We start from the raw sequence: 14,629 nt of genomic DNA, 5'->3' as shown, positions 1-14,629 counted from the left end.
TGTTGATTTTCATGATAATTTGATTGATACAATTTATCTTAGCCTTAGCTTGGTTAAGTTTCCAGAGAACAGCTTTAAAATAGGCTTAAATACACTGGAAAATGCACCCCCCACCCCCCAAAAAAACCACAAAACCCAATTTTTCTTGCATGCATATGTTGTGGATAGTTTACGTTGGTAAACTATAAAAATATTTGATCATGGCCGGTAGATATGAAATAGCCACTTTATCCACCTGTTAAATCCAGGTTGTTTTCTTGCACTGGGACTCCAGGCACCATTTCGTAGCTGAAGCCAAGTGGGTGAGAGATGAAGTGCTGCCCCGTGCAGTGCGTTCGGAAGGCCAGCGCTTTGGCCTGGGGCCAGCGGGTGGCCCTCGGGCCATGGACAGTCTCTGCTGTGTCTCTCGGTGGCTGCAGAGCAGTGTCTGCTCTCTGATGTTGCCTACCGTGGGTGTAGGAAGTGTAGTGAACACGTGGCTTGGCAAACTGGGAGTTGTTTTGCCCAGCCCCACTCTGAAGCACTGGGGTGGTTGGCCATGGGAGGTGTCTGCTGCGCCAAGGTTGCAAGGAAAACCGTAGGTTCCTCCTTGAGATTCTTCGGCCACAAAAAGTGGTTGGTCTCAGGCACACTTATTGTATGTATGCTTGTTTACACTTACACTGGGAAACTATCTTCATTTTTTGTGAAGATGGAAGTTTCCTGAAGTTGAGTTAGCACGGTATAGAAAAGCCACAACATGACACTGTCCTGTTAGCATTAGTGATGTTGACAGTAGATGAATTGTGAGCATTCTGCTGCGTCTCAATACAACCACTCACAGCGTAAGCTGTTTTGGAGAAAAGTTTAATAACTAAATAGCTTGCATAAGAAATTTTGAGTATTGGACAATTCTCTTCATTATTCTCAGCAGCCTGCAGAAATAGGTTCATTCAGCTTAGTTAAACATGGAGTTATATGTTCACAGTTTAGAGTTCTGGATTAAAGAAATACAGTTTTTGTGAAAAACTTGTGGATTGAATGCTAGGCAAAAATTCTAAACTTTCGTACAGTTTTCTGTACTTAATTTGTGTTTGTGTTATGAAATTGGCCAGCTCAGCTGCTTGGCACGTTGATGGCCCTTGGATTAAGCATGGAGAGAAGTCAGTCTTCGGATGCTATGTTTCAGCAGCTGGTTTATTTTGTATGCAAGACATTGCTATGTTTTGCTTGATGGAGAGCCCACCAATGGAATGCTGTTACATCATGAGACACAACTTCAATTAGTATCAACTTCTAGAATGACACTTGAATTAAATATTAACATTTTCTATGGTTTGAGTAAGTAAACAAAGGACTCTGTTTTAATCTCCCTTCTCAGCAAGGACGGATAAAAGGGAAACCTGTGTTTTGAACATTAAAACGGGGAAAAAAACCAGCTTGACTACTCAGTTGTCTGTGTTGATTTAGCAAGGTCAGAAAGGTCTTTTTTTGGTTGATGTATTTGATTTTTTTTTTTAATTATTTTATTTTTAAATCTAAAAATGGTAGGAAAGACAACTTTAGCCTTTTTGTTTTGCTGGAGATGCTGTATGCTGTGGGATATGGGAAGAGGTTAAACTCGGTACAGGCTCTTTCACGAGGAGAGTCGGGAACATTGCAACTTTTCACAAACTCATCTTTGTTTACTTCCAACCTGTTGCAAATTATTAGAATAAATATAGTGCCTCTTCACAATTTCAGTTTCATTTTCTTGGCACTGTGGGGTTGAAATCCTATTAAACCTGCCGTGGTCTGTGACTTAAGCTTTTATCTGTGTAGAACAAGTTTGCGGGATCAAAGTCTATTGCTGGAGTAGGCAAGCTCTGCCTTTTCAAAAGAAATAGCAATATGTGATTGGAGGGGAGGGGGGAAAGTTAATTACAGATTGTAAAACCAAAGGGGATGAATAGGAGGGCAAATCTTTCCTGTGCTTCTCTCTAAAATACTTTTAGACCTTTCCTGCCACCCTTTCTTCATCAAAATGCTAGTCTGTGGTAAAAAAGTGAACTCTAAAGTGTTTTCTGCCTGTACAGAAAAGCAACGATGCTGTTACACAAATGTTGAGGACTTCAGTTCTCAGCCACCGCTTTGGACTTTTTATTTTTGCAACCTGCAGTCATCTTGTTCTTGTACTCTATTGGCTCTAGGCTCTGTGTTACACTGTGGGATTCTTTGTGGATGTGCCTCTAGACACCTGTTTTCATGTCTTATTGTCCATAAAATGAGAATGTTATCATTTCCTTACCTGCAAAGATGAATAATCCAGTTTCCATACTCTGATGTTCGTCCTCCAGATCCTATAATAATAGGGGGAGTGAACAGAATGCAAAAAGTACAGATAACTGCAAGTGGATTTAAGTTACATATACAAAGATGTACTCTCTGCACGGAGGAAGTACCTGATGGAGGGGCTACAAGATGAGTTTTGCATGGCTAAATAGGCTTTAATTTTTATTTGAAAACTGACAGTTATAAAATTAGTAAAGTTTTTATTGTAAAAACTAATTCACTGATCATCTAAAGTTATTGTTCCATTTGTGTGATTAACTGTAAAGAAGCTTTTTTGATTATGCTGTTTTCTAGGCAAAAATAATTGACTTCTGTTGAAAATGTTTAGCAAAGGTTAGTGAAATAATGCAGCATCTGCAATGAAACTTTAGCATTTCATGTGTTTGATACTTCATTTAGTTTGCTGAGGCACATTTGGGAGAATTTTGTATTGTTTACAGAAATGCTTAAATGTGTCTTAATTTTTTTTTTTTTCCTTTTCAGTCATTATTTAACCTACTGGAGTTTCGAAGGCTAGTTTTGAATTTCAATCCTCCTGCAAATGCTCAAGACTTGCCCCGAAACCAAAAGGTAAAACTAGAAGCTAACTTCCCCTGATAGCTGATAAGGGCATTTGTCTTGTAACTGAATTTTGCACTGTTCTCTAGCTGAAAGTAGAATGGACTTTAAAGATGCCAATTAACATTTCTCTGAGCTTCCTGTTACAAATCTTGCATAAAATACGTTAGCCTTGCAGTAGAGTATGGGGCAGGGTGTTGAGAGAGGCAGAGTTTGCTCGGCGTACTGCTGTTCAGACCAGGTTCGGTGGAGGGGCTTTGCTGATACAGCTGTAGTGGCACTGCTGTTTTAGTGGTTGAGCATTTCCAATGTGAACATAGCTTGTGTTAGCAAAGGTATTTTATTCTAGCTCCCTCACACTGTGCTGCTACAGGCATGCTTTTTGGTTACCTGCATGTTCTTGATCTGTGTAGCTTTGCCAGCAGAGTTGTTAGCATTGACCTGGACACTTCATTATTTTGGGGGGATGTTAATCACTTGTAATTCATGATCTGAGATTAAGCTTTCAATTATTATCTTGTCTCTTCTGGCCTTTTCACAAAGTGATTGTGAGCATAAATGTTCCCATGTTTATTCTGGTACTCATATGGGATCGGGGGAAGGGGGAGGACTTGGCTAAGGTTTTTGTGACCTCAGACTAGCGAGGGGCAATGGTCACGGTCTGAGGGACAAAACAGACCAATTTTTCTTCCTTCATGGATGCCCTCTGAGGAGAGATAAATGGGGGCACCTTGGTTTCTGTGTTACGAAATAGAAAGGAAGAAATGGGAATAAGTGGCTGTATGAAGCATGAAGGCACTCGATGCCCTGATTTTTAGCAAGGGCTTACAGAGCACTGAATTTTTGCATATCCAGAAATTAGACAATTTTCTTTTGCCCCTTTCTTTTGGATTTTAAAAAGGGATTGTGTTGTTGGCCTGTTCTTAGTTGTTTGGCATTTCAGGCTTGACTGTCATGTTCACTAGCAAAAGTAAGAGCTGCAATTCAAAAGGCAAAAGAAAATAGACAGAGAGAAGATGGTGTCCCTTTTCTAAACCTCTAGGTATGTACCATAAAAGGGAAACTGCATGTTCAGTCAGAACTGTACAATTTCTCCCCTGCTGCCCTTGCCCCGTTCAAAGATCAAGTTGTCTTTTTGATTTTTTTTTTTTTGTGGATGTTTTATTTTGGTTTTTTTTAGGAAAAATGTTTGCATTAGGTCATGAGATGGTGTACAAATACAACATGGGTAGTATTGAGGGTGATGGGACAGCGTAGTTTGTTAAAGCATGACTTTACCCTGTCTTTCTTACCAAAGAGTAGTGTTGAAATATTTATTTTTTGATTTTTATATTGACTTTCTGCCTGGTATTTCATTATTCATCATATAATATGTTTTATTAATATCCTCCACTACTCAGAGTTCTTTACCTTCATTTTTCAGGGTGTAAAAAGCAGTTGGCATCTAAGAGGTGGTATGAAAGAGATAATAACAAGATGTTGTCTTTGAAAAATGTCTTGCGCGAGTGTGGACACTAGCAGCTGAATGCCTTTAGCAATTCCAAAGTGCTATTTGACCATGACAGGCAATATTAAGGCTGTGTGCAATGGTGTGACACCATGCAAGTGTATGGATTTGTTCAGAAACCTTGCTTTCTGCAAGCCTGCTACTAAGAATCTCTGGCAGTAGTTTGTGTCCTTTCCTTTCTTAATTTAAATTCCAGAAAGAAAGAACATTATTAATTGGTGTACTCATCTGTCTTATCTACAGCTGAAAAAGGAATGTCTTAAAGTTGAAATATGTTTTGGGGAGAGTTTAGGAAAAGAGATTGCTTCGCTAGCTGGAACTTAGACAAGTAGAAGAAGCAAGCATGCACGTCCCCAAATATGGTGCTTTTATTTCTTTACAAGGTGAAGGCAAGTAGAGGCAAATTGATTTTACAGTTGTAATACAAGCTAGCAGTTGACAACAGAAAAAAAAGCCCTAGAATTTACTTCCATCTGCTTGATTGTTTTAAAACTATCTTGACTTAGGTTTGTTTTGGTTTTTATTTTTAACCTACTGTTAAGTACTGTATGTGACTGACGTTCCCTAGGATCAAATTTCCTTGCTAATAAAGACCAAGTTTTAATAATCCCACGTTTTCAAGACTTTGGTTTACATCCTGTTGTTCTTTCAGTTGGTGGGAAGTAGAATTTAATGCTAGGGTAATGGCACTCTCTTGATTTAGAATTAAAGCATGTGGTTGTACTTCAGGGAGTCTTGCATAGTGGGATATTTTTGTTCTTTCCTATCAATATATTAAATCCAAATGCTATTAATAATTTTTCATGTAAAATTTTTTATCCAAAAGTCATTGGTATAAATTTTGACTTTAAAAAGCACCCAGAACAAACAACCACCTCACCCTGTTTGCCTCAGCTAATTGGACTTTGTTTTTCTGGGTTGTAAAGGCATACACTTAACATCTCCAATCTGTTTTTGTTCTTTCTCATTTGAAATTTATTTTTCTTCCTTGGTGTGTTCCTCAGCTTTGTTCTGTAGAACAAATACGGTTCTCTATAGTTATTGCAGCCTCTTTGGTCTCCCAGTTCTCTTACCTCTTGCTGTCATATGAACAGATTTATTTTTTGCTGTACGCGATGAGGACAGCTACATATTTGGCCTCGACGATATCTTCAGGAAACATTTTATTATCAGAGCAAGTGGGTTTCTATGCTTAAATTAGCACATCCTTCCCCCTGTTTCAACATTATCGTTATGCCTGTGTCCTGGCATACTGATTGACAGTAATGAATGTTTTCTATGTATTAAACATGTAGATTGCTTTAGAAGCATTTCTTAATCATAAATTGCCTCAACATCGGTGTATTAAAAAATTATTTATGCAGGCAGGGTAGGTGATAAAATATAGAATGTTTTAGATTATGAACTTTCCATACAGTTTTTATTTGAAAATTGATTTTAATAATATTTTTTGTGTTGTTGCACCTAGAGTATGCTTTAAAATGGAGAGCTGTATGCTGTGCTGTGGTTACTTTATTAGTTCTTTTGTTTAACATGCAGGTCTTTTGTGGAACTGTATATGTTGTCTTGGGGACTGGCTCATGTTCTTATGAAGATTTTTAGGCTTTGTTTTGTCAGTATCACTGTTTGTTGTGGTAATGCCCATGTAATCTGGTCAAGGATCATGCCTGATGCATTAAATCGAGCTTTCTCAAAAAACAACAAGGATTTTTCTAGTTTTAGGGAACTTTCATAGGCTTTACAGAGATATGTGTTGTGAGTAATCCTGCTGACAGCAGTAGCCAGTTGTGAACCCTAAAGCTGCAAGTATGCTTAAAACTCAGTCAAATTGGTGGTGTAAATTTGGGTAAGTAATGCAGTAATACTTACTGCCTATGTACTTCAGATTTAACAAAAGGAAGTTGAGATCTAGAGTACTCTGTGGTCAATCACCTATTTTATGCATATGAATTATGAATGGTCTTGAAGCATCTTGATAAAATATATCAGTATCTAAAACTTGAAATTCTATTCATTTCTAATAGATCACTTTATGAAAATAATAAGAAAAAAAATACTTTCACAATGTTTCCCTGTTATGTTGTTATAAGATACTTTAAATATGCAAATAGGAGACTGATTTTTTTTTTTTAATTATGGTGATTTAATGCTGAATTAGTGTGGCATTTGATGAGATCTTCAGCCTTTAGTGTGAACATTGTTTGTAACTGGCAGGTGTTTTGGAAGGTGGACTAGAAGGGCAAGTAAAACTTGGGAATTTACACAAGAAGTGTTTTTTAGGTGTTATGCAGAATATATTGCAATTCACAACACAGCTTTTGAAGCTGTAGTAAAACAGACTTTATGTACAAAAAGTTCTATGCATATCACATTAACATAGGAGTGACTAAACAAGTCTGCTGTTTGAGCGTGTGAAATAGTTTGTCATCAAGTAATTCCAGTTTGACCAGCATCTGACATCTGTGCTGCCTTTGAATGATACTTGTTCTAAATACAAGTGGATATTACATGGGGTTTTATGTCAGAAGTATTTGTCAGCTATCTACTCAGGACTATGAGTGATATTCAATCTCCACAGCATTTGTAACCTGTGGTTTAATATGAAGGATTTGTGTTTCAGCTTACTTGCTTTTGATTATACAGGCAGAAAGTATTTCTTCTGCTTCTCTCCTGGAAATCAGAAAAAGAACTCCATATTCCCCATGAACTATACATAAAGTAGGTAGCAGCGAGAGCAGGCTCTGTCAAGAGAAATAATAATCATTTGTGTACACCTTATAAATTTAGTATTCAGTAAAAAATAAGCTTTAAAAGATACATGGCGGTGTGTAGGCTTACAAGTTCTGCTAGAGGCATAGAGGAAGACTAATTTCAATAAAATCAATGCATATTGTTGCAGTGCATTACCTAAGTCATGGTAAGTCTCAGGAACAGCAGTTCCGCCTTAAATGCAACTCAGCTGGTCCAGTTGTCCATTCATCCCCATTTCAAGTCAAACAGCCTTGTCTAGATGTGGTTTCAGGGAGCTTTCAGTTTCTGAAATGTAATTTTCTTCCCAGAGAACTCCATTATTTTGTAAACCTGACAAGTAAAAGGCATACAACACTACCTTGGTGGTACTACAAGTAAGCATATACATTATTATGGTGATTGGCTGGATATACGCTTGGTTCACTGGGTAGCGCCTCTGTAAAGTAGATTTTTGTTACCACTTTGTTAAATATTTTTTATTCTTCTTCAAATACAGGAACATAGGAATCTGCCTTTCATGCGTGAATTGAGGTACCTGTTTGCACTTCTAGTTGGTTCAAAGAGAAAATACGTTGACCCATCACGAGCGGTTGAAATCCTTAAAGATGCTTTTAAATCAAATGATTCCCAACAGGTGATTTCTATGTATTTTTATTCAAGCTTATGCATATTTTCATATGGTGATCTGGCAATGGGAAATACTTAAAATGGACAACAAAAATTCAAAATGTCCGCAGAAAAGAACCTTCTAATTATCACAGTCTTTGGGCTTTTTTTCCTAATATTATGTGTTCTCTAGTTACTTTTATAAAATAAAATAGAATAACTTTTAAAAAAATCCAGACAGCATGACTATTTCATTCAGTACACTTTCTTTCTATTATTTTAGAAACTAATTAATAGTTCCATACTCTTGCTTTTAGGGTTTAGTTTAGCTCCTGATCCTGGTTTTTGAAAGAGCTTTATTCTTCTGATCTAACAGTACATCCAGGGCTGGTACAGTCCTAGTATACGATTTGTCTGTGTCGATACAGGTTTAGAGGGTCCTAAGATTCGTATTCAGGGTTCTTGCCTAAATCATAGTGGATATATTTTGCTTTTCTGAGAAACACTTTGTTTCTTCAGATGCATTGTTTTTCCCACATGAAATTATGTTGGGAAGGTGTTTAATTACAACAGCATGTTGAATTTAGTGCTCGATGAAATTAGTATTAGTCAGTACTTGCTAGATACCAAAGGGTTTGAACAATGGGATTCATAAAATGCCTTTGGACTAGCATGGTATGAAAGCTGAGCCCAAGTAAGAGGGATCACAGGACAGTGTAATGGCTGAGGAACACCAGACCCTTAGTGTGCTCTTAAGAGCCACCTGTAAAAAAAACAGTCATGGCATAGTCTTAGACAAAGTGTGATTTTGGAGCTCTTGGGGAGGGGAATACTGCTATACTGATTTTGTAACGTGGCACTTCGTTGTGGTCTGTTACATATATGAACATGTACTTATCATTTTATATTTTTCAACAGCAAGATGTTAGTGAATTTACACACAAATTATTAGATTGGCTAGAAGATGCCTTCCAAATTAAAGCTGAAGAAGAGAGGTAAGATTTTTTTCTTTTTTTTTCCTAGCTTTGTGCCCAACTCGGTTGGATCTTTCAGCCATACAGTGGGAAGTGGATTTTTAATTGTTTGGTTTACCTTTTCTCATCAAAATGTTCAATATACTTCTCAGAAGCAAATGCTCATAGTTTGTGTAAGTGAACATCTGTAAACCATCTTTTGAATATATAATTGTTTCTAGAGTGTTGCAAGAAATAGTTTTTATAAGGGTTTTGTACAATTTAACCACTCACGAATTGAATCTGATTTGCATAAATTTTCCCAGAATGAAGCACTTCTGAAACTTAATTTTCAGAATACACTTATTGAAAATATGTGAATCATTGTTATTGTCATTAGAGGCAAGTGCAGGAGTTAAATGAACAGTAACTGAGTAAAATAGGCAGCATTTACATAATGAATTCAGAATATTCTGCTCAGAGTTTTATAGAAGGTTGTAGCTTTGTGTTTGATTTTTGCACTAACATGCTTTCTGTTTTCAGGGATGGAGAGAAACCAAAGAACCCAATGGTGGAGTTGTTTTATGGACGATTTCTAGCAGTAGGTGTACTTGAAGGTAGGCATCTGAATTTACTTGGGCTTCTGTGCTCATGTCTGTTCAGTGCTTGTCTAAGTACAGAGGTGAATGATGTAGTTGTAGCATTTTAGCTACTTTTGCAGAAGTACAGTTAGAGAATACGCATTTGGTCAGTGACAAAAGGTTTGTCCTGGGAATGTGAGACTGAACGTAAATGTAGCGAATTGTAGTGGTCCAGAAAGACTGTTTTGATAACTTTCAGGAGATGAGTGTATGTACATACGTAAGTGCAGTAGAAGTTTGGGTGAGATGCTGAGCAAAAATTCTTGCAAGAAATTATTATCAGGGCAGTTTTGCCCCTTACAGTAACTTGCTTTGAGTATATAATTAGTATGTCGTTGAGCTAGCCTCTTGCACTCTCTCTGCCTCACTTAATGCAGTTTAAAATTTCAGTTATTGCATTTTCTTTCGCACAATTTCTGGTGTGGATAACTCACCCTCTTAAAAGTACAGTTCAGTGGAAACCTGCTCAAGGGCAGTGCCAGAGAGAGTGCTGAGGAGGCAGAGACTGTACAACAAACTTCCCTTTATCTTACCTGCATGTAGTTAGTAGACCTGCAAAATTGCAGCATTCTTATTTCCAGGAGGCCAGCAGTTGTGAAAGTATTTTTAATGTTGGTGATTCTGTCTCCCATCCTGAGAGTGAATGACTCCTGAGATGCACTTGAATAATCTTTAAAGTGGCTTCCAGATTGTTGCTTGGCCTGAAGCAGCGTATCTATGAATTTATTGTCAGATTTCAAAATCTTTCTGCAGGTTCCTTGCTACTAGCTAGTATTCTTCCTCCTTTGTGTTCAACTACTTTCATCCCTTACATTCTTATCTTAACTGAGAAGATATGTAGAAACCAAACCAATAAAAAGAAACTGGCAGATGTAAGATGACTTGTTACTGACTTTAGGATGAAATGAATTGAAGTCGTGGATTGAAATCACTTGTCACACATATTTTTCCTCATGTTTGAGCTTACATCTTTATGCATCGTTACCAAATTATGGTTTTGTTTTCAGGACAGAAATCATGAATGTTCTCTTTTGTGGTTTATTTTTGCAAAATGTATTTATACAAAGGGCTGTTTCATACCAGCAATTCCACTGACTCTGCTGATACAATGTAGGGTTATATCACTGAGCTGCTGTTTGCAGGAGGAGGGCTTTGATTTATATGCGTAAAACTTCCCATATATCTGTGCTGCCAAGTCATTCTGAGTTTTGCTTGTAGATGCAAAAACAGTATAAAGAAATGGGCTGAAGAGAAAAATACAGTAATTTTCTATATTACATTCAAGAGACTTTTTTGAGTAACTTGTTTTCGTATGTGTAATTGAATTGGTCAGTAAGAAAATATGGGTATCATTCAGTAGACTAGGTCAAGTGACCTATGATTGTTAGGGTTTTTTACAGGTGAATATTTGTTCCTAAAACCTTAACTGTTTAATTTCCTATGCGAAGGTAAAAAATTTGAAAACACAGAAATGTTTGGCCAGTATCCACTCCAGGTTAATGGCTTTAAAGATCTGCATGAGTGCCTAGAAGCTGCAATGATTGAAGGGGAAATTGAATCTCTCCATTCAGAAAACTCTGCAAAGTCTGGTCAGGAGGTAAGTGCTCCTGTAGGCTTCTCTGAGAGTGCTGTTGTAGGGCTCCTTTTTTCTTCATTGGGGTTTGTGGTTGGGTTTTGTGTGACCTGCTGCTGTGCAGGTTCTGATGTCTGGCATAATTGCATTGTTAATTTGGGGTGGGTTATATGTCTTTTGGGGTTTTTTTTCTTCTGGCGTAATTGCATTGTTAACTTGGGGTGGGCTGTATCTCTCTTGGAGTATGCAGAGTATCATTTTTTTGTATTTTTCATGAGATACCAAGTTTATGCTTCTTAAAAGCTGGCACAGTTACGTGCTTACAGTGTTTTGGCACAGCCTGGTTCGCACCTGTTGCTGACACTTGATCTTCTGAGAGGGCAGGGGTGTAATGTCCTGTGGTAGCTGACCACTGCGCTGACCAACTTGCTGTAAACAGCCTGCACAAGCTGTGCGTTTGACCATTGCTTTAGAGCATTGTTGTTACTCCTCCGTGCCTCCGTCTGGTAGTTCCTCAGCACCCTACCCTTCTTCCCCTCTCCTCTTTTTACCGACGTCTCTCAGCACCCTTCTCTTTGCGCCCTACAGTGGGCAGTTCTTCTCCTCTTTGCTGGCGGTGGTGGGCAGACAATACTTGCTCTATGGGCTGCTGTTCCTCCCAGCAGAGCTCTTGCTAGAGCAGGAGGCTGCCACGTGTCAGAGCATGCTGGAAGCGTGGAGGGATGCAGATGGAGCCCCGCTAAGAAGTGGGGTATGCAGCGCATGGTGTTGGGATGAAGTGACAGATGAGATTTCTTGTGCAGAAGTCACAGGTTAGGGAAAGGAGGTAGTTGGACCAATGGTGGCTGTAGAAGCAAGAGGGTGTGCTCTGAAACGTCCCCACTTATTGCTGGCATGCATGTATTATGTGTATGTCCAGCATTTTTCTCTGGCAGAAGTCTCTCTGGTAACCTGTGGGTTATTGGTGTGGAAATATGGGAATTCCCATTGCTTGTAAAGGCTGAGCTACTTTTTTACACAATTCTTCATGTTTCATCACAAGCTGTTTTGAAGAGGCGATTTCATCTACTTAAGTAAAAAGTTCAGGTGTAATTTCTTCCTTGATGTCAGTCTTTTGCAGTAATGAAATTTTACTTCCTTTAATCATGTCAAAATACACACAGGGTTTAATTACTAAGCCTAGTGACACACACTGAAATCATCCTCCAGTCTGAAGTTGTATTTGCAATTTTGTGTTACCAACAAAAGCTTTATAGCATCCCTTTTGCAGTCCCTTTTTCTGGTCAGCAGTTGTTGATCAGATATTGATCAACCAAATCAGATGTTAACAAACATTTTCAAACGTATTTACACATCTTACTGGATGTGTTCTTCTTTCACAGGATATTTCAAATATTTTTTATTCCAGCACTTGTAGAAATATCTTCTTACAGTGAGCATGTTGCCTGAAAAATAACTGGAAGAAAAAAGATCTCATAAATACCTCTGTACAATCCAAAGTTCAATTTCTTTATGCAACGTGAAATCTTTTATGTACCTAGTACAAGGGCATGATTGTTCAACTTATGGACTGAACGTTGTCTTGCAGTTAAAACCTGTGTGCATTCATGCATAAAATGTCAGTTCAGTTATAAATGCTTCACTAGAAATGTCAGACTCGGAGTTTTTTTTTGTTTTGTTTTTGAGGGTTTTTTTAACTTGTAATTTCAGGAAGCTGTGGGGAACAGAAGGATAGTCCTGTACAGGTCTAGAGCATTAAGCTTTGAGTTCTACGAAACTGCCAGGGTTTTAATCAGCTTGGCTTCTTAGCATGTGGAAATGGAAGTGAAATAGTCATATGACAGATTGACAGCAGTGGCAAAACAAGAAAGGTAATGTGTGAAGTCCTAATCTAAAAAAAGTTACTGCGTTATTACCAGAGCCAAGTAAATTCGTTACAGTTCCCCACGTTGAAGTGATTTATTTACAGTGGTTGCTTCTGTTAGTACTTGTATTTAAACATAATGCCACAGAGATGTTACTGTGCATTGGAAGGTTTGGAAGTACTGAAGCAAGCTGAATTTCTTGTAGCTTTAACAAAGTCTCTCTCTACTGAACAGAGACTTCAAGGTGCATTTGTCTGAGCTGGTAGATATCAAAACTTGAAAAGAATCATATTAATGTGGTAGTCACATGTCTTGAAAGATCCATTTTATCCTGAAAGTAACGTTCTACTGTTTTTTTTTTTTTCCCCTGGTTCCCACCATTGCCTTTAATGGGGTATTTAGCTTGTTGTTCATTATTATTATTATCATGATGCCTAAAAGCCTCAGCCGTGGAGTAGGGTGTCAGCAAGTGAGCTAAAGTATGAACAGAAAAAAAAGAGACATTCCCTGTCCCAAGGAACTTAAGTCCAAATTCAAGAGAAGATGGAGGTCAATGCACATACTTGGAGTTAGAGAAAATTATATAGTGTTTTTCAGTTTTTTCATGGTTGATTAACTCTAGCACATCAATAGCTTAGTCATCAGTAAGTGGATTTGGGGCCTTGTAATAAAAGGATTTTAGGGGAAAGGGTTGTAGTGTGGCTTTGCTGACTCTAACATTGAAGTTTATTGCTGTGTGAAGTTGCTGCAGGAGAGAAGTCATAACTGTTTCCTTCAAAATTGAAAAGCTTGCTAGTGGAGGCTGATATAGGCAAGAAAAGGGAAAGCAGCTCATTTTGCATTAAACAGGTGAGAAGAGTGGTGCTGAAGACGATGAACTAGGAAAATTCAGCAGCATTGTGGAAATCTTGTTAGTGTGACAGGGCTATGTGCACTAAGTCCGGGCAGGGGGAGAAGAGAGGAAATACTGCACTGAAATGTGAAGGGATGAGAACCTAGACCTGAATTTCATCCATGAGCGCAGGAGGAAAAGGCTGTCTTGAACTTAGTGCATGAAAAGACTATTGAAGACATTTGGCTGGGTAGGAGAACGTAAACTGAGCCCCGAGTCAGAAGCCATGTCTGGCCTATGCCCATTCACGTCAGAAATGTGTGGCAACGGTGTCTGCATCAATCGAGGAAACTTGAGTTGATGGTTAGACATCCAAAACGTATTAGACGCATGGACTGTGTGCTGTATGCTGTAGAGTGGGGAGAAAAAAAGGAACTGTAATACTGGAATTGGAGCTGAATTTGTCTTGTAGTTGAGTAAGGAAGTATGTAATGAAAGAAATTAAGACACAGGATACACCTCTACTGAATACCTGTAGAAAACTGGGATAGGGTGATGATAACATGGGCTGGTCCATGGACAGATTAGCAGTGATTGGAGACTTGACCAGAAACTTCAGAAGAGATTGTTGGTGTGGATGAGGTTTCAAGAAAAAGTACCAGTTTTACAGCTCTGAGAGAACTTGTCTGACCCAGCCCAGACTACTTGCTGATCCTGCTGCAGACAAGGTTGTTAGAAACTTCGAGAGAGGTCAAGTGAATGAAAGAGTCGGGAACTCAAGTCCGAGGGAGGTAGTGGGAAGAGAGCTTGGTACAGTATAAAAACTTTCAGTGGCCTTTGGGAGTTAAAGGAGAAGAGGACGGTTGGCAAGGCAGGTAGGTTAAAGTGCAGGCCGCTTTTAGTATGAGTGAGACAAGTGTGAAAAGAAGCAACCCTCCTGCCTGCTCTGCTTTAACGCAGATAGCAACAGGTGAGTTGAAAAGCATGGGTGACAAATGGTCTGTGTTTACAGCAAAAGTGAAAGATAGGAACG

The 14,629-nt window shown here is 38.5% G+C and overlaps 1 protein-coding gene across 3 annotated transcripts in view; it reads left to right on the top strand.

Moving 5' to 3' along the window:
* The window catches only part of USP25 (ubiquitin specific peptidase 25), a 95,449-nt gene that overhangs the window by 50,321 nt on the left and 30,499 nt on the right, over positions 1-14,629 (top strand). For all 3 annotated transcript variants that reach the window (XM_075433721.1, XM_075433707.1, XM_075433715.1), the window contains exons 6-10: positions 2,794-2,880; positions 7,623-7,760; positions 8,651-8,727; positions 9,229-9,302; positions 10,775-10,923. In XM_075433721.1, coding sequence (XP_075289836.1) covers positions 2,794-2,880; positions 7,623-7,760; positions 8,651-8,727; positions 9,229-9,302; positions 10,775-10,923 — 525 coding nt within the window. The remainder of the gene's footprint in view (positions 1-2,793; positions 2,881-7,622; positions 7,761-8,650; positions 8,728-9,228; positions 9,303-10,774; positions 10,924-14,629) is intronic.

Source organism: Opisthocomus hoazin, chromosome 1 (genome assembly GCF_030867145.1).
Source record: "Opisthocomus hoazin isolate bOpiHoa1 chromosome 1, bOpiHoa1.hap1, whole genome shotgun sequence".
Taxonomy (NCBI): domain Eukaryota; kingdom Metazoa; phylum Chordata; class Aves; order Opisthocomiformes; family Opisthocomidae; genus Opisthocomus; species Opisthocomus hoazin.
Note: the sequence above shows the minus strand (reverse complement) of the source record. Positions and strands in the feature narration are given on the sequence as shown.